The sequence below is a fragment of the Haliaeetus albicilla genome, chromosome 4 (genome assembly GCF_947461875.1).
Source record: "Haliaeetus albicilla chromosome 4, bHalAlb1.1, whole genome shotgun sequence".
Classification (NCBI taxonomy): Eukaryota; Metazoa; Chordata; class Aves; order Accipitriformes; family Accipitridae; genus Haliaeetus; species Haliaeetus albicilla.
In genome coordinates this window covers 31,379,757-31,407,753 of record NC_091486.1, presented here as the reverse complement: position 1 = coordinate 31,407,753, position 27,997 = coordinate 31,379,757, and the positions used below count along the sequence as shown (strand labels likewise).

General features: G+C 43.3%; 1 protein-coding gene across 5 annotated transcripts; it reads left to right on the top strand.

Annotated features, from left to right (window-relative positions):
• Positions 1-221: 221 nt before the first annotated feature.
• CASP8 (caspase 8) lies at positions 222-23,664 on the top strand. Of its 5 annotated transcripts, XM_069781786.1 has the most exons (9): positions 224-1,438; positions 5,244-5,573; positions 5,805-5,910; positions 6,949-7,087; positions 8,505-8,593; positions 9,225-9,336; positions 10,385-10,874; positions 11,656-11,786; positions 12,449-12,604. In XM_069781786.1, coding segments are annotated over exons 2-9 (1,380 nt in total). In that variant the 5' UTR covers positions 224-1,438; positions 5,244-5,262; the 3' UTR covers positions 12,451-12,604. The 5 variants fall into 5 exon arrangements, with proteins under 5 accessions (XP_009924273.1, XP_069637887.1, XP_069637885.1 ...); XM_009925971.2 differs by having other exon boundaries at positions 222-1,438; positions 11,656-12,604; XM_069781784.1 differs by lacking the exon at positions 224-1,438 and adding an exon at positions 1,508-1,997 and having other exon boundaries at positions 11,656-12,604.
• The last annotated feature ends 4,333 nt before the right edge of the window (positions 23,665-27,997 follow it).

The following is a 27,997-nucleotide window of genomic DNA, read 5'->3' as shown; positions in this document are numbered from 1 at the left end:
CATGTTATGTTGCGTTGTCTGTAGAGACTTCTGCCTGGGTAATCTCCAGTTAAATCACAGGAGGGTATCACAGTCAGAAGAGTCTAAACTGACTTCTGCCTTGAGTTCCCTAGGGAGAGGGATCCACACTTGTGAAGTATAAAAGACTGGTAAAGTCTCCCTCACTCATAAGAAGGTTTGTTCAAACACAGTTTACACTACCATGATTTATACTACTCAGTGTGAATATTTTGCTTGTGTATGTGGAGGGTTGTGTTTATATGGCTGCACATTCTAATACTTGGGTGCATGCAGTGGTACTCCATCAGCACAAGCCCAAAGGCAGGGTAGGCTTAGCACTATAACTGCAGCTGCCATTCAGCACGGTCATTGGACGTTTCCGAGTGATCTCCTGCAGTGTAAGATAGCAGTTTGAAAGTCTTGGGGAAGAGTGGGTGGTTTTTATGATGATATATATTCATCGCTCCTTGCTGTCCACACTGTACACCTTCAGTGTAACTCTAGTAGTACAGAGCTGTGCCAGAAAGAAATCGGCCTAAAACAAGAAAACAAAAAAATGTGGTTGGTTTCTGTTGAGCCTTACTGATGGCATACAGAAGCATAACGCACATGTGCATGCTCTCCACCTACAGAATTAAAGAAGGGTTGTGAGTTGTGCAACCCTTGTTTGGACAGATTTAAGTGGAACTAGTGTAAAAAGAGTCTGTCTGTTGGGGAAGTTGGTAGCTTGGGAAGATCATGATCTTAAAGTGGGATTTGTAACATCCACAAGTCTCTGGTATCCCGTACCTCCTGACTGTCAGTTTTTGTGCAGGAGCTGTGTATCCTGCCTTATGCCAGTAGAGGCCACAGTCACTACAGTTTCTGAGTAGTCAGTAGCCTCAGCGTTTTTGCTTCCTCAAGACCAGCCTTTCTGGGAGAGATGAATTTTTGGCAGGCTACTGCACAAGGAATAGGTTGGGTCACTGGGACAGTTCTAGAGGAAGTCAGAGGGACAAAACCAGGGTGCAGGGGAACTGAGGGAAATTGGAGACACTGTAAGATAACAAAAGGACAGGAACGTTTTGGGGAAGGGCAAGAGAAGGAGAAGTAAGAAGTGAAACAGTAAAGACAAAGAGGAAGAACAGTAGGAGGAGGGCTGGTCCTTGAAACTGCTGCATGATGGGAGAAGCCTCTATCTGGAAAGTGCCAACCTGGGCTTGGTCTTGTCCGCAAATATTTTTCACACAGTGCTGAACACAGCATGCTTCCTCTTTCAAACTGCAACTGAAGTCTCGATTCAGTTCAGACGCAGAGGAACTGATGCAGGGAGAGAGACACTCAGGCATGGGATGACATGGAGACAGAACCATTTTGGACCTGAAGATCAGATAGTGCTTGTGGTGCGTCTCTGTTCTGCCCCCAGCCTTTGGATAAAAGGACAACTCTTGCCAGTAAAGTAAGTCAGACACATTTTCTGAACTGTTGCTAGCGTGTGCCTTTTGGAATGAATTTGTATGCTTCATTCTATCAAAGGTTATGTTATAATTTTGAGTTTATAAAGGTAGGTGGGTTGGAATCAATGAATGATTGCTTTCATTGCAAAATATTGATAAATTTGAGCTCTCCTTTCTCTCTTCATAATGCTGACTTCACAAGCTTCAGAGAGTCTGGTAGCTGTACTGATTGCTGATTGTATGTTTCCTGCTGCAAGGAAGATACTGGTAACCAGCAGATCATACTGGGAACTTTACCATTGAAGGCAGAGTTCCATACTTCAAAGAGGGTGAAAACGCCAAAAGTTAATTATTGCTTAAATTGTTTTGTAAATGGGGAAGTATATTACATAAATAATTTCAAATTAATGTGTAGCCTTTCAGTTCCCAGTATTCACTGAGTACTGCTACTGAATTCAGTGCTGATAGTTGACTTTTTTTTAATTTAGGAAATAATCTTCCATGAAAGTGCATGTTAAAAATAGGCTAGGGTGAGTTGGAGAGGGACTTCAGAGAAAGGAGGTAAGTCATGGGATCCTGTGCCACAGCAGGACAGTGGGACTGAGATATTTTTAAATGGGAAGATATAATTGATTCACCTTTGCCTCACTGTCTTTGTCTGAATGGGAGCAAATGTATTGAGCTGTGCTGTATGCTAGAAAGTCCTGGCTATGCTGCTTAGTGTATCCCCTTAAACCAAACGCAAAAGCTGGTTACTTTTGTGGCTTGTTTTCCAATTTTCTCACAAGCACTGTAATAATTTCCTGAAACTGGAACGGTGATAGGTGGAGTAGGGAATTGCTGCATTATGACCACAGCTTATTACTTTGTTATACTTTTTGTAAGTCACGTGACAGTATAGACCATAGTACAAAAGGCAGTACTTTTCCTGGAACTTCAGAGACTATGGCTGTCTCACTTTTTTCAGAGCTGTTCCAGCAGTCCTCCAGCTTGTCTTGCCGTGTAGGTGATGTAAAGTAGTTGTTGTTGTTATTATTATTAAACAGTTTGCTTTTTGTATCACTTGTGTCTTTAATTTAGTAAAATGGGAGAAAAAGACAAAAGCAGTTAAGCATTGTTTTAGTGTGCTCCCTGTATTTACAGACAGGATTAAATATAGTGTGTAGGTGGCACATCTGTTATAATTGCAGTAATTTTGCGGTTTGAAACTTGCAGCCTTTGAGAAATAAAAATGAAAATCCCTTTACCAGAAAGATTTACTTTTATAAGCACATGCCTTGTATCTTAAACAAAAGGCACGATTTATGTGAGAAAGAAGGTAACTCATAACTAGCTACCAAGGAAATGTACTCCTCTTTCCTGGTGGATATAAAAATACACAGTCACATCTGAGATCACTGAATCGTTAAACACATACGATTCATTCAGATACTAGTGGTTTTGTGGTTATATGGGCTGAACAATATGGATTCTAGTCTGTTTAAAACAAAGTTTGGTTTGAATGGATTTAAAGAAAACAGTACTTGGGGGCAGAGCATGAATTGTATATGCTGCATCACAATGCATGTTTTGGTGTTTTATCTGTTTTTTTGATAGACAGAGATTCAGTTGTATGTTCACTCTTGCTAACTAAAGAGTGCTGACCAAGGGGGTGCCACAAAAAGCTGCTTTGCTGTAGAGTGGTCCTTGGAGGAGAGGGGAGTACAATTGTCTGCTAATTTTTATTTTTTTTTTTAAATATTTACAGTAGTACTGATTCAGTTAATCGGCTGGGCTACCTTGGAGTTATTAGTCCTGGTATTGAAACATTTGCAGTAGCAGTAACATTAAAATGGATTGCCTCATATTCCAGTAGTGTAGGAGTAGGAAGTTCTGATTTGCTGTTGTCAACTTTTCTGTCTCCCAGTGAGTTCAATGGGACAAGAGACCTCTGTTGAATGCACTTCTGTAGAGTTTCTCTTCAGAGATTCCTAGGTGTCTTTAGATCTAAGGCAGAGAGAATAAAGTGGCAAATGGTTCTCTTACCAGAGAGGCAGTGGTGGCAGGTCTTTTAAGTGTCAGGGTGAGATAGTTGGAAGGCTTGCACTTGGTATTTTCTAACTTTATCTTGTGCTCAAAAGTTGGATCCATAAGCCAAGTTTAATATTTCTGAAGCTAATGGAGGAAGTGGTGGAGAAGGGAGGTGGTATCTGATGTTCAGTGAAACAGAACTAGTTTGAGAAGAATTCTCCTGGCCTTTTTAAAATGGTTGACATGATCTGTATTTGATTTGAATATTACAAATTGATTGAGAACTGGGAACTGAATTTTATTTGATGCAGACAATCCAAAACAGGAAGAGGCGTTTTGGCTACGCTGACCAGGGTCAGAAGCAATGTATAAAGAAAGAAGCCAGACAGAAGAGTTATACTCGTGTGGATTCTTATCTTTGTTGTGATGTAAAACCTTTATCTTTGTCACGGTGTAAAACCTGGCAGTCTCATTTACTACTGTTTTGGGTTTGTGTGGTGGGGTTTTGGTAGCAGGGAAGGGGCTGCAGGGGTGGCTCCTGTGAGAAGCTGCTGGAAGCTTCCCCAGCTCCAAGTCGGACCCGCCTCTGGCCAGGCTGAGCCCATCAGTGACAGTGGTAGTGCCTCTGGGAGAACAGATTTAAGAAGGGGAACCCCCAGCGAGTGAGGGGATTGGAATGTGAGAGAAACACCTCTGCAGACACCAAGGTCAGTGAAGAAGGAGGGGGAGGAGGTGCGCCAGAGGAGGGGATGCCCCTGCAGCCCGTGGAGGTGAGTGGGGGAGCAGATGCCCACTTGCAGGCTGTGGAGAAGCCCATGCCGGAGCAGGTGGATGCCCCTGAAGACAGCCGTGACTCCATGGGAAAGCCCGTGCTGGAGCAGCCTGTGACTGAAGATCGGCCTGCAGAAAGGACCCATGCCAGGGAAGTTTGCAAAGGACTGCAGCCTGTGGGAGGGACCCCACGCTGGAGGGGAAGAGTGAGGAGTCCTTCTCCTGAGGAGGAAGGAGCAGCAGAGACAATGTGTGGAGAACTGACCACAACCTCCGTTCCCCGTCCCCCTGCACTGCTTAGGGGGAGGAGGTAGAGAAATCAGGAGCAGAGTTGAGGCAGGAAGGAGGGAGGGATGGGGGGAAGGTGTTCTAGGGTTTGGTTTTACTTCTCAGTATCCTTGTTTTGATTTGATTTGTAGTAGATTAAATTGATTTTGTTTCTTCCCCAAGTTGAGCCTGTCTTTTGCCCGTGACCATAAGTGGTGGGTGATGCCTCCCTGTCCTTGTCTCGGCCCACAAGTTTTTCTTTCTATTTTCTCCTCATCCCACTGGGGCTGGGGAGGAGTGAGCGAGCGGCTTTGTGGTGCTTTGTTACTGGCTGGGCTTAAACCACAACAACTACATAGTCTGTATTTCAGACTGGCAAGTGGCTCCTGCTCCCAAATGGGATCCAATCTCAAAAAAAGCAAAACCAAAACAAAATGAAAACAGCAGCAGCCTGCTGGGATTGTACATCCTGTAAGTTGATCAGTACTTCCCGCTGTCTAGACACACCATAGGAAGCAAGAACAATTGGTGACTTTCTCTGTCAATTTTACTTAGTACAGAGGTTTTTTTATATTCCTTGTTAAGAGAACTGTAAGAGCTAAGCATCAAAGCTATGATAGCAAGACAGCCTCTCTCTACTGAAGTACTTTTGATTGCATGTATTTATTTTGGACTATTCTGCATGATGCGATACCTTTTATACTCATGTTGTTGCACGGCTGTTACTGACAGATGAAATCAACTTCTGTTTGTGTTTAGATCCAAATCCTGATGTGAAATGAGTACAGACTTCCACAAGCTCCTTTTTGACATTTCTGAGGCTTTGGCCACAGATGAACTCGCTGCTCTGAAGTTCCTCAGCCTGGAGCACATCCCCATGAGGAAGCTGGAAGCCATCCAGGAGCCCAAGGCCTTCTTCGAAGTGCTGCAGGAGAAGGACATGATTGAGGTGGGGAGCCTCTCTTTCCTGAAGGAGCTGCTCTACCGGATCAATCGGATGGACCTCCTGGCTGCACAGCTGGGCTGCAGCCGAGAGGAGATGGAGAGAGAGCTTCAGATCCCAGGCAGGGCAAAGGTGTCAGCCTACAGGTAAGCACAGAAGTAGTAAAACCTTTGCATGCAAAATGTACAACAGTTCTGTTGTGTACCGTCTTGTTTTCTGTCTGCACTGTTGTCTTACAATTATGCTGGGATGTTTGTATTTATTACAGCATGATTACCTGCCATTGTGAGTTTTACATTTTGCAGTTCAAATGTGTAATTGTGGTGGTTACTTCTCATAACTTTCTTAATCAGTATTTCTTTATTCTTTATTGCCAGGCAACTGCTATATGGAATTGCAGAGGACTTGACTCCAGAAGATGTCAAGAGCATAAAGTTCCTGCTCCAAAAACAAATACCAAAGAACAAACTCCAGGATAATGCTGTATGCAAAGTGATCTCGATAAGTTTCTTGCAAGGCTAGTTCACAGTCTGCTAGTTCTTGTAAGAAGGGAGGAAAGAGGAAGCAGTCTGCTCTCACTAAAATCTGTCGTTGAAGGATTGTGATGTTAGCTGATAGCTGCTGTGTGAAAGAATGGACCCTTTTTTTTCTCACTGTGTCTTTTCTCTGCTCTTTTTTGCTCTCCTGTACCTATTTTCCCTCCACCACCTGTCTCCGTAATCTTTTCTTTTTGCAATATCCATCATGCTCTTCTTTTCATCTTTGCTTGGCATTTATAAGGCATTTGTACATATGCTGTATCTAGGAAGAGTGATGTTTACTGGAGGAAAAACAATGTTTCGGAGACAGAAAATCAAGTTCTAATGCAAGTTCAACCACAAATTTTTGTCTGTCATTGGGTACGTTTTCTTCTTTATTGTAATTTGGGGTAACTCCCCCACAAATTTTGTTAACTCCCCCACAAATATTAAGAGGTTTGATGAGCTAGTTTAATACTTGTATTGTAAATAATGAACAGTGTTATAAAAATTCTTTGTGGTATTAAGAAGCTTCCTTAAAAGTCCTATTTGTATTGTGGCACCTATAGGAAATTAGCAGATTTGCCTCCAACTTGGTGGACTATTGAGCTTTAAAAAAAAAAAGTAGCCCTGAACACCTTTTCTGTAATAGAAAATGTAAAATGGCACAGCTAAATGACTTAACAGCACTTCATCTGAACACAGAGGCACAAGAGGATTCCATGTTGTTTTCCACGTCAGTGCTTTGCACTGCTGAAACAAAGCAGGATAACCTAGCCGTAGGCAATTTCTAATGATCCTGTCTTAAACTTTGTGGTGTTTCTTCAGTTGCATTGCATCCTGACCCTTGTTTTAATGAGGTTTGGAAGAAAAAGAAACTGGTCTTTAGCTGGTCAGTCTCTGGGAATGAGGATGTTGTCTTCTGCTTTGTCCAGAAGTGTCTGATGCTGCAGTTATTGAAGGTCATTGTATGAGTTTGGGTTATGTGTTTTTGTTTTACCAGTCAATGTTGAAGGTCTTAGTGGAAATGGAAAGAAACGGGATAATTAAAGAAGATGACCTCGCAATGCTGAAAGATATATTAAAGGGAGTTAGAGCTGACATAAAGAAAAAAATCGATACCTATGAAGAAAAAAAAAAAGGTAAATTATTTAATCTGCTGTTTAAGAGTAGAGCTGGGGTTTTTGTGAATTTTGTGGCTCCATCCTTGGCAGCTTAGGAGTCCAGAGATAAGAGGGAGACCTTACAGTATCCTAGGATAGGCAGAGCAGCTCTTGGTACATGTGGCTTCTGAAGTTTTCTGCTACTTCATTATCCCATCGTACCTTCTTGTATCTCTCCTTGGAATACATTCTGTGCCTTGTAAATGGTCTGCTTCTCCCTCGTCTTTGCCTTAAATGCTATTTTTCTCTTTGGGAAACAGTGCAGTGCACTGAAAGAGACTGGAAGTGACAGTTGCCTTGGGGAAACTAGTATTGGGAGATTGTCAGCATTATTTTCTGTTAGCCAGGCTGTTTGCTCTTAGTCAAAGAAAAAGTCCCTGGAGACCAGGTACTTGACTAAAGCGTAACCATTAGCTTTCTGTACCAGATCTGATATTTCAAGGACTTCAGTATATCTGGGCTGTTGCAGCTGAGTGGTGACTTCTGACACAACAGTTGGGCCTTACTGTTTGGGAGATAGGATGTGTCAACCAACAACAACTGAGACCTATTAAATTTTTCCCCAGAACCTCCTTCTGGATGACTCAGGACATGTGTTTCCTTAGATACGTCTATACAGCCCATGCAGTTCCTTGCAGAGATACCAACTAGTTTCCCCAGCATCTTTGTGCTGCTGATCTGTCTCTAAAGAAGCAAGCCCTGTATCAGGGGAATGGTTTTTTAGTGGTATTCTTATGATTTTGTCCCCCTTGATAAGTAGAAAAAGAGCATGTCTTACAGATCTTGTTGCCCTGACAATTAAATTCCATTTAAACACATCTGTGTAACTTGTAAAAGGGGTACTGTGATTTATTTCCTTGGGTAGAGTCATGGGTTTGATGATTTCTTCACTTATTTCAGGCAGTTGTATTCAAAGAACCATTTTGTTGCTTTGAGGAGATATTCCATTGTGCTGGTATTCTGCGTGCTTGGTGTGTCCACCCAAACAGTAAAGTTCTCTGGAGAAGAGACAGTGGCCTCAGAAGTAAAGGAACTAGCTGTAGTGTACCACTGTACAAAAATGGGTCTCCTCCTTCACTTATGTATCCCATAGTGGAGATGTTAGTGAATGGCTTGCCTGGCATGACTACTGACATTCAGCCTTTTATTATCTGGATCTTGCTACCAATAAAAGAGCAGAGAAGAAACAGAGCACAGCTCTGCACAGCTTCAATAACCAACAGTTTGTGAAACTGGAACCCTGCTTGGCCCAGCTCTACAAAATGATGGTGTCTCAGTGATGTGGAAACCACCCTCCACCTCACTCCTTATACTGTTTTTTTGAGTGTTGAACTATGCACAGTGGAAGATTTATCTTTTTAGTCCTAAAATGTTCTGTTTATCTTCTCCGTCTTAGAAAATTATTCTAAGGAAAAACTCCACTATCCAGTGTCTGCATCTGTGCATACAGCAGAACAAGGAGCAGAGGGGGAGACACCACACCTGGTGAGAAATACGTCAAGATTACCTTTAAAGTATTTATCCAGCTCCTGGGAGCGGGGAGCATAAATTCTTAAGACTAAGCAGGTGGAAGAGCTGAAAGGGAGGGGTTTTGGCTTTGTATATAGGCCTTGGAACAATTCCTGTTTTCAAAACAACACCAAGCCTTGTTCCTTTGTGAGGACCTGGCTGTCAGCAACCTTTTAGGCAAGAAATGAAGGAGTAGCTGTTGTGTGAAGAAAAACCAATCTTAACGATAATGGAGAGAGATACTCCTGAACAGATGGGAAAGGAACAACAGAATCTGCTACCTCACTAGAAACCCACAAGGACTCTCAGAAGGAATGGTAGGGTGCAGGAACTTTTTGTCTGCACATGCACATTTGTGTTTCTGGATACTCACTTTCTCCCATGCCAAAATCATATCCTAATCACAGCGAGAGAGGAGGAGGGATTCAGGGAGACAAAGCAGATTCCTCTCCCCAGTAGCTAGCTTGTATTCTTAGGCTTTTCCTTTCTTGTATCTTGGCCCCCATGATTTTTTTGCACTTGGACATGAAGGAGCAACAATCTTGTGTATAGTATATTTCTTTTTTGGATGCTTGGCACTGCTTTCTTACCTGCTTTGTTTCTACAGCTTGTGGAATCATATAAGATGAAAAATAACCCCCATGGTTACTGTGTGATTCTTAATAACTACATTTTTAAAAATCCGTATGAAGCCAGAGAAGGAACAGTGAAAGATGGAGGTAAGTACTTTTTAAATACCATTACTGTTTTGTTTTCTTCTCTGAAAATTCTCTGAAAGAATTATCTAATCTTTCCTGTGAAGAAGAATCATGTCCACTGAGGTCCTTTGCCTCCAGAGTAACTGGAATGACAGTCACTGTAGAAATTGGAAATACACCACTTTGAACAGTTTATTTGATGGCTTAAAGAAGGAAGTGCTTTCTGTTCTAGGTAAAAAGCATCGTCTTAATTGGTCATATGTACCAAATACTGAAGGAGGGATTACTATTCCACCTTTTCACTTTTTGATTGTTTTTAATTCTTGGCTATCATGGAGTAATATTTTAAAGTCTTTAAATTCTCTTTAATGCTCAAATAAATGCTACTACTTTATAATTTTCCTTAAAGCCTGTCTTCCTGTAAGAGTCACTTCCAAGATAAACAAGTGTTTATCTTAAAAAAGTAAAATCTGTTTCATGAAAGCACACATCACTGATATTTTAACTCCATTCAGCCTGTCTACAGGCTGCTTGCTTCCCAGCTACTTTCTCATTGCCCACACAACAATTAAGTCAGCATTTGCTGAGACGTCTGCATAGGATTTGTTAGCAGGTTACCCTTGCCTTCCTTCTTGCTGTGTTGATCATTCTCACAGAATGAGGGACCTAATTCATTAAGAGTGGCAGAATTTATCATTCTAAAGAGGTACCTCCTCTTTAACTTGCTAAGTGGTGTTCTTAAGCATCTGAGATTACTATGCAATGCACAGTTAAAGATTGCTTTAACACAGTAAGCTTCACTAATTTATACCAGTTAATCAGATAATCTGAAACCTGGTGGGTTTTTTTTAGATAGCATGATGCTTAGCCCAGTTGTGTTTAAAAAAAATAAAATTAGGCATTTGGGTTCTTCTAATTAGATTTGGCAGGCTGAGTCAGTCAGGTGAGATTATTGGTGGGATCTGAACCTTTCTGCTAGTATCTGTTCTACCACACAGACACTGATGTTTCAGCATCTTCCTTGTCACTGTTTATGCTTAACAAGTGCCTTCTGACTTTCTTTTCCCAGAGGCTGTGAAGAGGGTCTTTAAGTGGCTTCAGTTTGAGACAGTTGAGCACATGGATCTAGAAGCAAAGCAAATGTATGCAAAAGTTAAAGAATACAGCAAAAAAGATCATAGTAACATGGACTGTTTTGTTTGCTTCATTTTTTCCCATGGTGAAAAAGACAAAATAAAAGGCGTTGATCATGAGCTTATAAATATTAAAGATTTACTCTCCTGCTTCAGTGGATCTAATTGTCCTTCTCTTGCTGGCAAACCCAAGCTGTTTTTCATCCAGGCTTGCCAAGGCTCTGTAGGTCATCCAGCTGTCACAGTGAAAGAAGACTTTTCCAGCCTTCTTGAGACAGATGCTACCCCTCTGACTTCCATTCCTGATCAGGCTGATATTCTGGTTGGCATGGCTACAGTGGAAGACTATGAGTGCTACCGCTGTACAAAGACTGGCAGTGTTTACGTTCAGTGCCTCTGTGACAAGATGGAGTTGCTTTGCCCACTGTAAGTACTATTTTTAATCCATATACATTTGAGGTATTGCAGACATACATACTTAAGCATGCTGTGCTGAAACATCGGTGTTTTGCATTTGTGCTATATAATGCTTTTCACGTGCAGGACAGTGCAGAACAGTAATTATTCTGGAACTGGGCATTCTTATTCTTCTACAGATGAACCAAAGTACAAATGAATTCCCCTAATTTGCCTATGACAGAATCAGGGTTGTAATGCTGGAACATTACATATAAACAAGTCTGTGTATGTGTGTGCAGGTTTTTTAATGTTTTTTGACTGATAATTTATTTTTTCTTCCAGTGACACCTGATGAGAGATGAATTTGTTGAGTGATTACACAGACAAAAAAATCAAGTGTTCTTTAGTCATAATTTTCATTATTGCCTCCCTCCCATCCCCAACATAAACTTGCTTTAGAAGATAGAATTTCTCTTCAGATATCACTTTCTCATGGTGTCCAGAAGAGGGCTTGGAGAATGCATAGGTTTGGTTCTATTTCAACTTAGTGTGCTCTTCTGACTATAAGCAAAGCAGGGGACTGTGTTTGCTGGTAAAGCAATGCTACACGGAGGTTGCTTTTATTCCCCCAAACACACTAAACTCTGTGATTACACAATGGAGTGAGCAATTTCAGTGACAGGCAGGGTGAGGGGAGGATACTAGCCCTCCCTGAGATATGACTTTGGTGGAGCAAACATAATCAGCTTCTTGCCTAGCTGCAAGTACCATGTATTTCAATGTAACTTTTCTTCATTTTTGTTCAAAGCCGCAAGGATCTCATAACCATCCTGACAGAAGTGAACAAGGAAGTGGGAAGAAGAGTATTAAATGGATGGAAGCAGATGCCAAAGATAACATCAACCCTACGGAAGCAATTGATCTTCCAAATTCCACAATGTTAGTCAACTGAAAAGTAGAAAAATAGGAATACACTCAGTTGGGAATCACATCTGGAATGGGCTTCCACAGGGAAGAGAATTTGCAAGAGAAATTGTCTGGATCTATGTAGTTAGTCCCAGTCCTACCAGGGGCCATGGGACCTAAATTTTCCAATCCCGTGGTTAATCAGTCTCCTGACACCAGGATCTGTAGCAGTCTGGTAAGGCCGTAGAGGAGTACAGATCTGGCTTTCTGTCCTGCAGAAGCAGTGGAGTCTGTTCAGTCTGGGTTTCAAGAGAGGAAGCACTTCCAGATAGTGTGATTTTTAAGAGTTATTGGAAATGGCAGTGGAAGTCTTATTTCTGTCCGAGTTGTTGTAAGTCCCTGAAATCTGAAGAAAAGAACAGATGGATTCAGAATGCTAGATCCCTTCCCAGGGAGCATGTGTAAGATTGTTAACTGATTTACCCAGAGGTGAATCACTGGCTGTCTCTGGAAGCTGTATAATTTTTCATGGAAAATAACATCCCTGTCCAGAAGGACTGAAAAGTGATGATAATACAAGTTTTATTCTTTTCCTCCAAGTATTTAGTTTGCTTTATATTACTAATTTACTTGGCTAAACAGCACTGCTGTTTAGGTTTTTTAATAGTAAGGGTTCTAATTGTGTTTTTTCTCAGAGCTCTTAGGGGACTGTTTTGAATGGCTGTCAGCCGCTGGAAGGAAGGTGCTGCTCCGTTAGATCCACTGCTCTGAGATGCCTTCTCCTGGCAACTGACTCTAGCTCCTGTGGACTCTTCTTTCTGTTGTAATAAATACTCTTCGTTTTCACATCACCATTGTTTGTGGTGTGTTTCTCTTTTGGATGAGCTGACTGAGGTACAGTCACCATGATGAACACTTTTACTTCAGCAGCAGAAGTTATTTTGCTCTTGTTGAAGTATTGGATGGCAGCCACCCCAGGGGGTAGCATATTGATATCCCTTCATTAGCAGCTGAAGAGATGGTAGGAAAGAATAAGTTTAAGTTCAGGACTTTCATGATAATGGCGGCTGATGCCAGTGAGGCTGTTCTTAATTTGCATCCTCAGAAATGTGTAGGTGGTATGTGGGAGCTGTATGGGATTCTAATAGCTACATTCCTTTTGAGTTTATAAAAAGATAAAGGATGGATTTAAGACACTTCGTAACTTTTGCTTTTTTTAGTTTGTATTTTTTGGAAAGCCATGTCTAGCCATAAAAGCAAGGGTTCTTTATTTAATCCTGCTTGTGTTCTTGAAGCAAAACTTCTTCATTCTAATTCCACACAATGTGTTGGCAGTTGCATTTTGCTCCCCTTACCCTTGTTGACCTTCCAAGTAAAAGGTAGAATGCCCATTCTTAGAATCACAACTCTGTTCACACAGGTTTCATAAATAATAAACAGACGTTACAAGCACTATGTAAATGCGAGTGCTGTCTGTGGCAAAAGTTACCAGAAGGTTTTGCCAGGTATGATACAGTTCTGTGGCTGACATTTGGTTAACAATTTAGGAAATGTGGCAACAATTTATTTACATTTTTATAATGTTTTCATAAATGAGACCCCAATATGAAGTTAGTAATTAGATTTGTGAATGTTTTTTTATGATAAGGAACTATTGTCGTGGTTTCAGCCCAGCCGGTAACAAAGGACCACGCGGCCGCTCGCTCACTCCTCCCGCCCCCCTCCGGTGGGATAGGGGGGAGACGGAGGAGAGAAAAGAAAAAAAACCTGGAACCTCGAGGGTTGAGATAAAGGCAGTTTACTGGGACAACAAACAAAAAAAGGTTACAACAACAACAACGGTACTAATGAACGAGTATACAAAAAGAGTGATGCACAGTGCAATGCTTGCTCACCACCCGGGACCCGACGCTCCGCCACTTCCCCCACCGAAAGTCGAGAGAACTCCCCCCAGCCCGCTCCCCATTTATATACTGAGCATGATGTCACATGGCATGGAATAGCTCCTTGGCTAGTTCAGGTCAGCTGCCCCGGCTATGCCCCCCACCTCCCAGGTTCCTGTAAAAATTAACTCGTAGCCCAGCTGAACCCAGGACAGCTATAGCTTAAATGAAATAACTGCTTCCTCTGGGAGAAACTTGCTGGAAGGTGGCAGCTGCTCCAGTAGCTAAGTTGTGAGTCCACAGCATTTCGGATTTTTTCATATTTCTCTGTGTTGGAATTCAATACTCTCAGACCAAGTTCTTTCAGATATTCTTTATGAGGAGAAATTGAATATCAAATTTACTTATTTGGTATATTTGGTGCTACATGGGATTTTGATTTAGGAGAGTGATATAGCAACATACTGAAATCACAACACAAGCATAATTTAGCAATTGCAATATACAGTTGAATCACAATACAAATATTACTCATAATACTCATTACTGCTTGTCTTATTACCTGTCTCTGCTCATAACACTGGGCATCCCCAGTCACAATGGAACATGTGGGTTGAAGCCAGCTGAAGCCCATTGCTCTTTTCAAAGTTTAAATATTTTATCAGTTATGCAGTTTTTATACTTTTCTGTGGGGCTGAGCCACATATTCACATACCACCACCACCCCCCCATGCTGGTCTGGGTAGCTCAGGAAGACCTTATTCTTTGTAAATTGTCTTGGGGAACCTGATGATTCACAGGTGCAGCTGTCTTCTCTGAAACTAAGGTTACCCTCCAGTGTCCTGATGAGCTTTCTTTACAATATATTCTTCTCTGAGATCATTGGGTTTTTGCCCTTCTCCTCTGAGGTGTCCTCCACTGGAGTGGGTGTGCTGGTCAGTCGCATCTTGTCATTAAATTGGCATGGTATTTTGTTCTATCTCTTAAAATCAGGCCACCTCCATAGCTAACGTTATTGCCTGCTGATGAAGACCTACTAGAAGGGAGAGAAAAGCCCATCAGAATCCTCTAAAGGACTGCAGGAAGTAGCCATACTGTGAATTTATGTGTGGCTCATGCAGTGATCAAGGAAGGAGAAAACGCACTTTGAGTTTTATGCTTCTGAGCAAAGTATGCTCACACACACCTGTGGCAGGGTGGCTGATATGCTCTTGCACTTATTAGTAGCCCCCCCTCCCCAAAACTGAGACGTAAGAAGGATGTCAGATCTGCAATTTTCTGACTGTTTTTCCTCTGTAGCACCACTTGGAGAATGGTGAGGGGCAATCACCTTTCCTCTCTGAAGGCCCTCAGCTATAGTTACTTTGCCTGTCCTCCCTTTTCTTCAACTACTGGATGGGAGGCTAAATGCTATAGCAAAACAATCCTGGCACTCAATTCTGTGTTTTGTTTTCAGCCAGCAGAAGTGCTACCACCAGAAAGTGGAGTCAGAAGGCTGGTAGGAAAGTGAAGTTGGTGACTTGAAGTCCCGCAGGCTTAAGCTGAAAGCAGGCAAGATCAGAGTGATGCTGTTTGAAAAAAGACATGCTTAGAAGAGTTAGGGAGAACTGTTAGCTGCAGAGGCGGAAGTAATGTTATTCAGTGGCACGAATCCCTGCCCAGTCATTTGCATCTTGCTACCTATTCGTTCAGTTTAACATCAGTTTCCCAGAGAGCTGTTTATGCCCACCTTCTGTGGGAAGTTTGTAATTCTCTCCACTCTAATGATGTTAGGGTGACTTGTTAACGTGCTGCTCTTGGGATGGGTTGGTGGTACGTATGAGGAGCCGGCCCGTGTTGTGATTGCTACCAGCTTCGCCCATTGCACAGGCTGCTGTAAGTATGTGTTTTCCCTATATAACGGCTCACTCTTCATTCTCAAAGTGGTGTGAAAAAGTCAGGTACTGTGGAGTTGTGATTAGTTGAACTGTTGGCTATGTCTGTGATCTTTAAGATCTCCTGCAGGAAATCTTGAAGCCCAGAGAAGTGGAAACAAAATGCACACCATTTAGGAGGTTAAGCTATGCAGCAGGAAGTCCAGAGCTAGATTTTTCTCAGGAGATGTTGGGTGTTCAACCCTCACTGCTTACCCTTTGTATTCTGACTCCTAACATGGGCATGTTCTCTCTGAAATTATTCAGATCTGCCTCTTTTCAGCTCGGGATGTGTCAAATGATGAACAGAAAATGGCATGTTTAATCTGCAATGGCTTCTGTGAAACATGCTAAAAAATTCCCAGATACTCATTTCTGTGTGTCCTTTCTGTAATTGTGTCTTTGCTTGTCACTGTATCGGTTCTGTTATTGGCAGCCACAGGAATTCCCCAGGCCCCAAATGTGGCTGGGTCCTGTGGGTGCCAATGCATTTCTAGCTAGGTGGAACGTTATTCTGGGCCTGTCTTCTGAGCTTGGCCTAGGTCTTTTACATTAGTTTCATATTTGTGTAGCCACTTTGTGCTCAGGCCTGATTTGTCCAGGCATATCAGTGCAAAGAGAAGGATCCATACCTCCTTCAGTTTATTTACTAGGAAGAGCATGTTTTAACATGACTTGAGGGCACGTTAGCTCATGGGATGTCTTGCCATATTCAGGTTACTTCCACCTTTGACCCAACTTGCCACATGTGCAGTAATCAAATATCTGTGTGGGGTTTAGAACATTGATAAGCTGCTTCTATGATAACAATGTGAAGATTTCTGCTTAATATATTGTCGAACTGTTTTTTCCTCTTCTTTGGGGGAAGGGAGTCTTGTTTTAAATTGGGGCTTAATGAGAAGAACACTGTTTCCTTATTTGGAGAGTATGGATGCTCTGAGGATTGCTCTCTTGCTCAAGGTGAGCACTAAGGTGTTAATGTTCATTTTCAGAAGGATGAAATGCTAACTGGTAAAATCTCTTCCCTCCTCCCTCCCGTTGTTGTGAAGTACCATCTACGGAGAGTGCTGCACCAGAAGGTGTGTTGTGGTTTAACCCCAGCCAGCAACTAAGCACCATGCAGCCGCTCACTCACTCCCCCCCCATCCAGTGGGATGGGGGAGAAAATCAGGAAAAGAAGTAAAACTCGTGGGTTGAGATAAGAACGGTTTAATAGAACAGAAAAGAAGAAACTAATAATGATAAAGATAACACTAATAAAATGCCAACAGTAGTAATAAAAGGATTGGAATGTACAAATGATGCGCAGGGCAATTGCTCACCACCCGCCGACCGACACCCAGCCAGTCCCTGAGCAGCGAATCCCTGCCCTCCCACTTCCCAGTTCCTAAACTAGATGGGACGTCACATGGTATGGAATACACTGTTGGCCAGTTTGGGTCAGGTGCCCTGGCTGGGCATGAGAAGCTGAAAAATCCTTGATTTTAGTCTAAACACTACTGAGCAACAACTGAAAACATCAGTGTTATCAACATTCTTCACATACTGAACTCAAAACATAGCACTGTACCAGCTACTAGGAAGACAGTTAACTACATCCCAGCTGAAACCAGGAGAAGGTGTTATCAGAGGTGGTGCACCATCGCCGTGGTGCAGTACTCCTGCGAGCCTGCTCCTGGTGCTAGAAGGATCTTCAGCAGATCTGGGAGGGGTGGGAAGGGAGCTGGTTCCATGGCCAGTGGCTGTTAGGGTACAGGGCCGAACGCCCGCATTGAGCGCGCTGCCTTGCCTGCCAGCAGCCCCAAAAGGCTCGCGAGGAGGACATCGAGTCAGTGGCGTTGTGAGCGTCTTTCTGTTGGTGTTAAAATGGCAATGAACTGCGAGTGCCTTTAAACCAGGGAGAGGTGATTGCAGAGAAGCTGGGGGGAAAGGCAGACCTTTAGACCGGCCCCCCTAGGTTCAGCCTTCTCAAGAACGGACTCAGGAATAGTCAGTGCTTCATAGCCGCGAAGGGAGGGGGCCTACAGCGCGTCCGAGAGAAGTCCCCTCTGGCAGACGCGCAGTTTTTAAGTCGAGTTGCGGTTTTTTTGTCGGTTGGTTTGTCTAAGTCAGAGACCCAGAAGGAACTACAGCTCCCAGGGGCCCGAGCGCCGCCCTCTGCCCGCCCCAGCCCGGCGGGCGGCGGGGAAGCGGCCTCTGCCCCTGCCCGGGCCCGGGCCGGCGCCGGCGCTGCGGAGCGATGGAGTTGCCCAGGCAGCGGCTGCTGGTGGTCAGCGAGGAGCTGGACGACGCCGAGCTGGCGGCCCTGAAGTTCCTCAGCCTGGAGCACGTCCCCATGAGGAAGCTGGAAGCCATCCGGAAGGCGCAGGACTTCTTCGAAGCGCTGCAGGAGAAAGGCATGATGGAGGCGGGGAACCTCTCCTTCCTGAAGGAGCTGCTCTACCGCATCAGCCGGATGGACCTCCTGGCTGCCCAGCTGGGCTCCAGCCGAGAGGAGATGGAGAGAGAGCTTCGGATCCCAGGCAGGGCACGAGTGTCGGCCTACAGGTGAGTGACCGGCGGCGCGGGTCCGGCGGGCGGCCCGGGCCGGGCCGGGCCGGGCCTCACCCGGGAGGCAGCTCTCTGGGGCCGGCTGCCCTTCGCCTGTGGGCGGTGTAAGCTTTTACCGACGATTTGAACGCCGGGCTCAGGTTTGGGAGCGCACAAGCGTCTTCCAAGAGGAAGCGGGTACGAGCCATACGGAGCGTTGAAATTTCTGCCCAGCGAAAGGGAGAAAACTGAAGCCGCACCTTTCTGAAATGCTTAGCAGCCCCCAGAAGGGTCTCCCTGCCCGGGTGCTGCGTGGTGCCACAAGTGAGGGGGGCCGAGTCTTTGTTCTCAACTCCAGAAAGTTTCAGCGTGGTTTTGATTTTAGGAAAACTGAGAGCTTTTTAATTGCAGCTGAAAATGGTTTGACTTCAGGCTGTCCTGGGACTGATGTCCCCTCATTTAAAAAGGGAAAAAAGGGGGATATGTGCTTGGGGCGGGGGGGGGGGGGGGCAAGGGAGCGGTTCAACACTATAGTGTTAAATTGTGCTAAGGGATGTGTTTGGGAACATGTTGAAACAGTGTCCTCCACTTCTTTTTCTAGATACCTGCTCTTTCAGCTGTCAGAAGACATCACCGAAGATGAGCTGAAGTCTTTCAAGTTTCTTTTGGGGAAAGAATTACCAAAATGCAGGCTAAACCCTAAGACTGTAAGAATTTCCTTAATATTTTTTTTTTTAAATGATTATTATAATCCATGGAGACATTTGGGTTGCTATGAGGGGAATGAGTGTCACTCTTCTTCTTATGGTGAAGACACCGTGAGAAAAAGGGTGCACCTGGAAAGGGATTATAGGCTCTCCGGTGCATATGGGACTTGTCTGTGCTCGTGTTATGCATAGCTTTTCCAGCAGTGTTACAGCCCAGAGAGCATGGGCCAGCCCTGTGCCAGGCACAGAGGCCTTCATGTCTGAGCACCATATGGTGCTTAGGAGACTCAGTGACTTTGATCAGTGGAAGACTGATGAGCACATTCACTCATCTTGCTCAACCGATTTTCTTTTGGCTGCTTTCTAAGCCATTACCAAACACAGAAAATCACCCACTGTGGCTATTACTTTATACTTTTGTTCTTTTTATTTCCAAATTCAGAAAATAGGGATCTAAGCAGGAGATCCTTGCTAAGGCCCAAGAGCTTAGAGTCTACAAATAGCTTTGTGGGAGATCCAGCTGCTCTCACACTATCTCAGCCTGTAGTTCTGACTGCTGGGTATTTTGTTCTGTCTAATGAAAACTCTTGTAGCATTTTCCCTCTTTTCTTCGAGGAGAAACTGTGACCATCTAGTGATAGCTGTTCTAGCAAATCCTTGGGGTGACCACTGTGCTCTGCCACTCACTGTTTGGCAAGAGCTCCTGTCCCTTGGGGTCCCCTTTTGCTTCAGAGCAATCTCTATACCATACTTGCATGGTTATACCCATTTTTGCCATTGCTCAAGATGGTCGCTACAGTGATTCTTGTGTTTCAGTTAAGAGCACAAGATAGCCACTGGAAGTCAAATGAATGAAAGCAGTCATTAAAAATTACATTATATATTCCTGTACAATCACCATTAGATCTCCTGGATTAGATCTTACTAGATCTTGGCATCTCTGAGCTGCAGAAGGGAAACGAGTATGTTTTGAGAAGATGTTTGTATTTACAGAACTTGTAGGTTTTGTTGGAACTAGGTTTAATTGACTCAGCTGGGGTCTCAACTGAGCTACCAGTCGGCTGGACTGACTCTGTGGGTCGCATGTATTGTCAGTACGTTAAAGCTTAGGTGCACATGCTGCAACTTCCCTCCCAGTGGCAGCATGGATGTGCCCTAAGAGCAAACTACCTTTTTGATTACCCAGACAATGCTCGACATTTTCATTGAGATGGAGAAGAAGGGGATTTTGGGAGAAGACAACCTAAGTATCCTGAAGAGTCTCTGTGCAGAAATTAACATCAGCCTGTTGAAGAGAATTGAAGAGTATGAATTAAACCTATTTGGTAAAACAAAACAAAACAGCCTCTTTCCCGTAGTTATTCTTGAAGTGACATATAGGTATCATACAGGACTAATAATGATTGCTTTTCAGGTGAAGAAGAGATGCTCATCACAGAGGAACAGAGGCGCAGCACAGGAGGCCCTGAAGGTAATTACAACTCTCAAAAAATTAATGTTTATATTTTTTGCTCTTCTTCAGCTTTTGGACTCTCTGCACCACTTGCATCTCTCTTCTTTACACAGATGCCTCTCTAAAAAGTGATCGAGTATCCAGTTACTTACTAACTGATGACAATACATTTTACTCCCTTTTAATTGATTATCTAGTGGTTTATAGCTAACAGGAACAGCCGTTCAACCACAATTCAGTGTTTTCAGAGAACAGTTTTATCCTGGGAGGTACTTGTGCAGATGGAGAATAGGAACAGAGCTTCTTTCCTTTCTCTAGTGCTACATTCTGTACTTAAAACTCTTTTGTCTGTATTCAGCCCACACCAAATGGCTGGCGTCATCTGTGGCACCTGATTCTCCTGGCAGTTGGAATGAATCTTCCCAGGTAAGTCAGTTTGTTTCTTAGAAGCATCATCATTTTGTCTTAGAAGAGATCATCCCTCCATGAGGTGAACAGTTATTATAAGCCCAAGTGTTAAAAGCACTATCTAGAAAAAGAAAAATGCACCACTCTGTAACATCATAGTGAAGCTAAGTCACAGGCAGCAGCTGCTGCAGTGTTAAAACTTCAGGAACATTTGCAAGGGTAGCAAGATAGGCTGAGTTTATTATATCAGGAAATACACAGTTGGCAGATGGCTGGGCATGGAGAAGTGGGTGAACGCAGCACCCCATGTGGGCTGAGCATGATGATATGGGTCTGGGGGGGTGCTGTCATGCAGTGCACAGGCTCCCAAAGGCAGTGGGGCAGTGCATTGCAAGGTCCTGGGAGCAAAGCTGTATGGGGAGAGCTGCCTAGAGAGAAAGCCAGCTGGCTCTTTACCATTCTGTGCCACTAGCAAAGGCTGAGAAGCACCTAGAGGAGAGTGCAGTAGTTTTACCGGTAGTCTTTCTTTTCGACAGCTTGAAGCTTACAAAATGACTAGCCGACCCCGTGGAGTGTGCCTGATCCTGAATAACCACAATTTTGCAAAAGCCAGGGAAGCAGTGCCAGAACCCAAAAACATGAAAGATCGGAATGGGACAGACGTGGATGCAGGTACAGTGAATATTGAAGATAAGTTTGTGTATCTTCAAAAATAGAAACCTAATTTCTTTTTCTGTACTAAAGGTCTGAATTTCAATCTACCCTTTCTAGGATACTTCCGTTGTAGTGGCTGAGTCAGCTCTGTTTCCTGTGCTGACAAACCCTAATCAACTCATCAAGCTTTTACTGACTGACTCGGAACAATTCGCTAGCATTTTGCTGTTTTACTGAGTTTACTGCAACCTTAAGCAGTAACCTCAGCCTGGACTTTACAAGCTAGGCTAGCTTTCTGTCAGCCTTATGCATCCTACTTCTAAAATACGCAAAATCAGAAACAGATTTACTGCTGAACCAGAATGGGGCATTTGCTGTTTAACATCCAACAAAAAAAAAAAAAAAAAAAAAAGGTGGGAGGATGTTGGAATTTAGGGACTTGATTACCTTGCTATTCAGGAGCCCTGATTTTAGCAGGCTGTCCTGCAGCAGCAGCATAGCTCATTCCAGGTCCGAAGGTCTGTGAGATGGGTGTATTTGCACTATCTATGCGAAGAGACAAAATCCATCAATGGGCCTTCCCTAACTGAACTGAAATTCAAAGTTTCTCTTCCTGTGACACAGTTACTACCCAAATGGGTACTGCCCTCTCCTCTCGGGTAAAGCAACTGTAGTGTTCAACACCTTTTGGGAGATGAAGGGACGAGCTGTAAAGTGGGTGGAGGAAAGCGATACAGCTTTCTTAATAGTTCTGAACACTTTCCAGACAGAGGCTATATTAAACAGCAAGATTGCAAGGAAGCCTTTTAATGAGAGTTAAGGGAACTCAGTAGAGATGTGATTAGTGATCAGACTACTAGATTATTTTCAGAGCAGTAGTGTAACTACCTGTTACAGTAGTGTTGCAGGATTTAAAAAAAAGATTGTTTATCTCTAGAAATGCAATTTGCAGTTGCAGTCCAACTTTCATATAATGAAACAGCTCCAATTCCCCTTCTGTTTACTTTCCAGCGGCTCTGAGAAGAGTCTTTAGCAAGCTTCATTTTACAATAGCAGAATATAGAGACCTCACCGCAGAGGAAATCCGTGAGACTGTGAACATCTACCGGTGCGAAGACCACAAGGACAGAGACTGTTTTGTTTGCTGTATCCTGTCTCATGGGAAAAAAGGCATTATATATGGTGTTGATGGGCAGGAAATACCTATCCAGGAACTGACCACTTCTTTCACTGGACAGAATTGCCACTCACTTGCTGGAAAACCAAAAGTCTTTTTTGTTCAGGCCTGCCAAGGTGATGCTTGCCAGAAAGGTGTGACCATCGAAACAGATTCTGGAGAGCAAGATTCTTCTGTAGAAACAGATGCAAGATTTCAGCTTGACTGTATCCCCTCAGAGGCAGACTTCCTCCTGGGCATGGCTACCCTGCAAGATTATGTTTCCTACAGAAGCCCAAGGCAGGGGACCTGGTACATACAGGCATTGTGCCAGCACTTGGAGTACAGCTGTCCTCGGTAACTATGTTTCCATAAGTTTCTTTTTGGCAACACCTGTATTTTCCTTCTGAATGACAGAAGTTTGATTTGGGTGCAGAGGTAGGTGATACACAGAGGGAGTGCGCTCTCAGAGTGAAAAAAAGTAATGTAGGACAGAGCAACACTATGCAGATTGTTCAAAGCAGCTTAGCTAACTGCTTTGTAAGCCTGTTTAAAACAGGAGCCATTAGCACTGGTATAGATCAAGATATATGAAAATGTGGTAATTTTTCTGATGTTAACTGCCTCCCTAATACAAAATATACCTGTGTTTTTGCAGAGGAGAAGATATTCTCACCATTCTGACAGCAGTGAATCAAGAGGTGAGCAGAAAGAGTTGCAAGCCAAATGCAGAGAAGCAGATGCCACAGCCCAGTTTCACATTGAGGAAAAAGCTCATCTTTCCCGTCAACTAAATGGGAGGGGACTGTGTGGCTGAGGGAGCAGCAGCAGCCTGGAATGAGCTAGTATCAGCTAGCTAAGAATTTGGTAAAACATAACAGACTTTCAGTGTCTGCTCTTACCACAAGAGCAAATGTTATTATTGAAAATACAGCCAAGGAGCAAAAGCCTTAAGAAATTTGTGTTAATATGTATGACACTTCATACTTGAGAGCATCTCTGAGCTGGTCTGCGATTTGTGGTTTGCTGGCTAAAATATGCTCAGTGCCCTCTATCAGCTGTACCACATTGCTGTTTCTTCAGTAAGGTATCTTCCCAATGCAAATTTTAAAAGAACTGTTATGAAGCCTTATGTATTTTATGCCTAACTTCTGCAAAATAAAGCAGGGGGATGGGGGTGTGTGTGCTGCAAATTTTATAGGATATAATTGACTCACATCAGTGTGTTTTGTTACTTCTCCCCACCACGTCTCCCCACCATTCATTTTTAGTGTCTTGGTACACCTCAAGAAAAAGTCAATCACTTGTCCTCCAGCATCCTCAGCAGGATGTGGCTGTGACCTGCATTTCAGAGTATCCTCTACATAGAGTAGTCTTCACTGTGAAAATCAGTTGCTCAGGTACAGCTTCATGTTTGAAGATGTCCAGTTATCCTGTGTTCGCTTACCTTGCTGATCTTCGAGTCTCAGTTCTAAGCACAGCAAAAGAAGTTGCTGGGTAAGTACCCAGCTCCTTAAAAACATTTTTATATTGCTTCCTTTGATTAGTATGCACACAGAACAGGGAGTTTACAAGGTCTGAGTAGAAGCTAAAGCTTTGTTAGTCTCTCTGTTCTGTTTTCAATGAGATGTTCATTCTGTTACACCCTTGTTACAGCTTTCAGCATTAGTAATGGTATCTATGTAGGTGATTATTTAACTGAACGGATAGATCTGCACTGGAATTATTTTAATAGCCTAAGTCCTTCCTTGGACTCCTGTGCTGAATACTTCTCTCTTTGGTACCAGTTCATGTCTGCGAAGATAAGGGCAGAGAGATTGTAGACTCTGAGAATGATTAGAACCTTAACAAGTGGCAGATGTAGCAAGCAGTTACAGAAACAGGCAAATCTATGTTTCCAAATTCTAGGAGTAGTTTTCCAAGATAGTTGTGGATGCTTGTTTAGGGATTCATCATGAAACCATTGAGTTGTGCTGAAGCAAGGACAGCTCAGATACAGACATTTGTCTGTTACTTGGACAGGGCCAGAACTGTGCAATCCAAGTGAAAAAGAAACCCATTTTTATTTCTCTTAAATACTGAATAGAAGCTATTGGCAAACAAGCATATTACTCCATGGGCAAAATAATTAATGCAACCTGTTTTACTGTGGATTTTCCTCCTAGATCCCTACTCTCCACACATACTGCTCAGCACTTTACCTCTTACAAGTCACCTGTGTTCTTCAGCAACTTCCAGTTCCGTGCATACATCCTGGGCTCCCTGTCTGTCACACTGTGGATCCCGACGGGGATCAGGCAGAGCAGAATTACTGAACTTTCACAGTTCCCTTTCCCTTAGAGGGGGAGGCTGGATCTTCTTTGGTCTGCATTGTTGACAAAATTTAAGTGAGCCAAGAGATTCTGAAGTCAGAGGTGTCTGACTGACAGCATGCTCACATAGACATCTTCCTTAGGAATCAAAAGGAAAAAGATACAGCAAATAGAATTGACTACACTCAAGGAACTAGTTATCGCAGGTGTTCATGGTAAAAAAATCTGGGGGAATTTTCCAGCAAGATTTAATGCATGCCATAAACAAGGTCTTATCAGGAATCTCCTCATAATGAGTTATGAATCTGGTTAGGAATTCTTCATCAGTTAGGAATCAAACCTGTCAATTATCAATCTCCACCATTAGTCTCCTCATATAAAGCTACTGACATCTAGCCTATTGACAAGGAACCCTAGCAGCTCCACAGACCAATTACACTCATTCATATGAAGGAAGCAGACAGTTCTGGCTCACACTGACTCGGGGTATTATCATCGTCTCCCTCCCCTTGGTCCCGTCTTGTTCTCAGTTCAGTTAGGATTGTAGAGACAAATTCTCAGGCAATTTGACAACCTAAAATCTTGACTATAAACACTGAATTTTACACACAGTTTTGCCAATACCCAGCTTTTCTTCAGCAGCTGCGCTCTTCATTAATTTCTGGAAATGTTCTTGCAAGCCAATGACTTCTAATGTGTGAGCTTCTTGAAGCAAGCTGTGAAAGCAGTATGTAAGGAAAACACATAGAGGTCTCTTCACAGCACAGCACTCTCATCTGCCTATTGTGCTACTCGTAGTTCTGATTACCCAACGCAACGAATGGGACACAGCTCAGTGCTGCACCTTCTCTTCAGTTTGGCTGTGTTCCCTTTCTGTCAGTTCCTAATGACTCAGTTGGGATGAAGAGCATTTAGCAGTCCTTTAACAGAGAAGGAGTTTTCTTTGTTAGCCTGAAATGCATGAGAACTTGGGAGGGGAGTTGAGCCACCAGAAAGATGTAACAGAAGCAGGTTTAACCCTGGAAGGCAGCTCAGCCCCACACAGCCACTTAGTCTCCACCACTGGGATGGGGGAGAGAGTAGGAAGGGTGAAAGTGTGAAAACTCATGGGTTGAGATAGATGGTGTAAGCAGTAAAAGCAAAAGCCATGTGCACAAGCAAAGCAAAGCAAGGAATTCATTCACCACTTCCCATGGGCAGGCAGGTGTTCAGCCATCTCCAGGAAAGCAGGGCTTCATCATGCGTAACGGTTACTTGGGAAGACAAACGCCATCACTCCAAATGTCTCCCCACCTTCCTCCTTCCTCCCCCAGCTTCATATGCTGAGCATGACATCATGTGGTATAGAATATCCCTTTGGTCAGTTGGGGTCGGCTGCCCCGGCTGTGTCTTTTGCCAACTCCTTGTGCACCCCCAGCCCTTGATGTTGTGTACGCACTGCTCAGCAATCCTGTATAATCAACACTGTTTTCAGCACGAACCCAAAACATAGCCCCATACCAGCTACAATGAAGAAAATTAACTGTATCCCAGCCAAAACCAGTACACAGGTTTTCTGTCTTTCCAGTTAATTTGAAAATTTCAGCTAAAACCACAGCTTCTCTTTGGTTATCCAAACCTACACACTGAGAGCTCAACTGCAAGAGTTACAGATATTTTCAAGTGGAGACTCCAACCCACACAAAAGGCCTTATTTGTATTCACTTCTCCATTATATAAAATGCTATTTAAATGCTCTTGCTCCTGGGAGACTGTCAAAAGTTTCTTTTAGCAGTGTGACCAACTAAAAGGAAAACAAGAAAAGAGCACTAGGCTCTTCCAAGTCTCATTGTGCAGAATCACTCCAGAATTCCTTTTAAGAATTGCCAAAGTCCCAGTGATTTAGGTGGCTTAATAAACCTCTTTTCTCCAGGAAGCTCCTCCTTGCACCTTCCTCAGGCACGCCTGAGCTTTTGTGGTTAGTTCTAGCTCTTTTCCTGCAGCTTCAAAGGGGTTACAACTCTCTTCCCTTATTACATCCAAAGTGCTAGAGAACAACTGGAAAAAAAAAAACCCTCCCCAAACTCTTACACTCTTACATAGCATGTACACTCTTACAAAGCGGCAGTCAGCTGTACTCCTCAGGCTCGAGCATTTCAGGACAGCTGAAATCTCTGGAGTTCAACAGAAACTTGTACATTTAAATTTTCTTTTCACATACACCATGAACAGCTTTGATGCAGAGAGAGCACATAGCCAGAAATTCCAACTCTACTGCTATCTAACATTCCTCTGGTGCCATTTCACTGCCTACGGCCATAATGCTTCTCTCCACTGTGGGACACACTTCTGTAATGTTCTGATGACATGCAAATACAAATGCAAACATGTTACGTACTCACGTGTATAAATACAATGAATACTAGGAAACAGTGTAAGTTACTTACTTACTAGTAAAACTTAGTCAAGGTCTCTTGCAAGCCAGATACCAGTGTGCCAGCTCGCAGGTCAATCCTGCCTAACCGTTCATAGGTGTGACAATTGCAGAGAACAGTGGGAAGAGGGGAAGAGAACGTCTCCTCAAAATGTCCAACTCATAAGCTTCAGCATATGAGCAGGTGAGCTGAAAAGTCAACTTCACTCTGACAAGAGTGCAAGCCCCTATCCTTGTTCTCATGTTGGAAAAAAAAAGAAAGCCAAACAAATACAGGATACTTACCATAGGATAATGGGGCTTCTCAGTTCTTTGAGATGTCATGCACACAGACTACTAGAGGAACCAGTCAGTAACTGTTAGGCTAATTCAAGTAAGAACTTAAATGCAAATCAATGTTCCCATTCTGTACCACTGAAGGAACGGAGTGTTTTGGGGAAAATGATCAGAACATTCCAACCTGAAATGTGAGCGCAGGGGCTTGTGCCAAAGGTGGTTATCAGCCCCAGGCTGACATGACTGGCAAGAATTTGGCACCTCTGTGCCAAAAGAACTTCAGTGAGACCTATGCAAAGGGAGTACTCTTCAAGGGTAAGTCGCTTGGTTTAAATCTCTACCCCCATTTTATCACAAATATAGAGGGCTGACATAACATCAGCTACTTGAGATGGAAAATCAACAGTGGTGTTAGACGACACTGTTGTCTAACACTATAATGCTAGAGGAACACATTAGCTGCTGTAAAATAACAGGAAGAAAAAAACCCAAAGCAACACACACACACAAAACCTCCAAAGTACCAGAAAACATGAACAC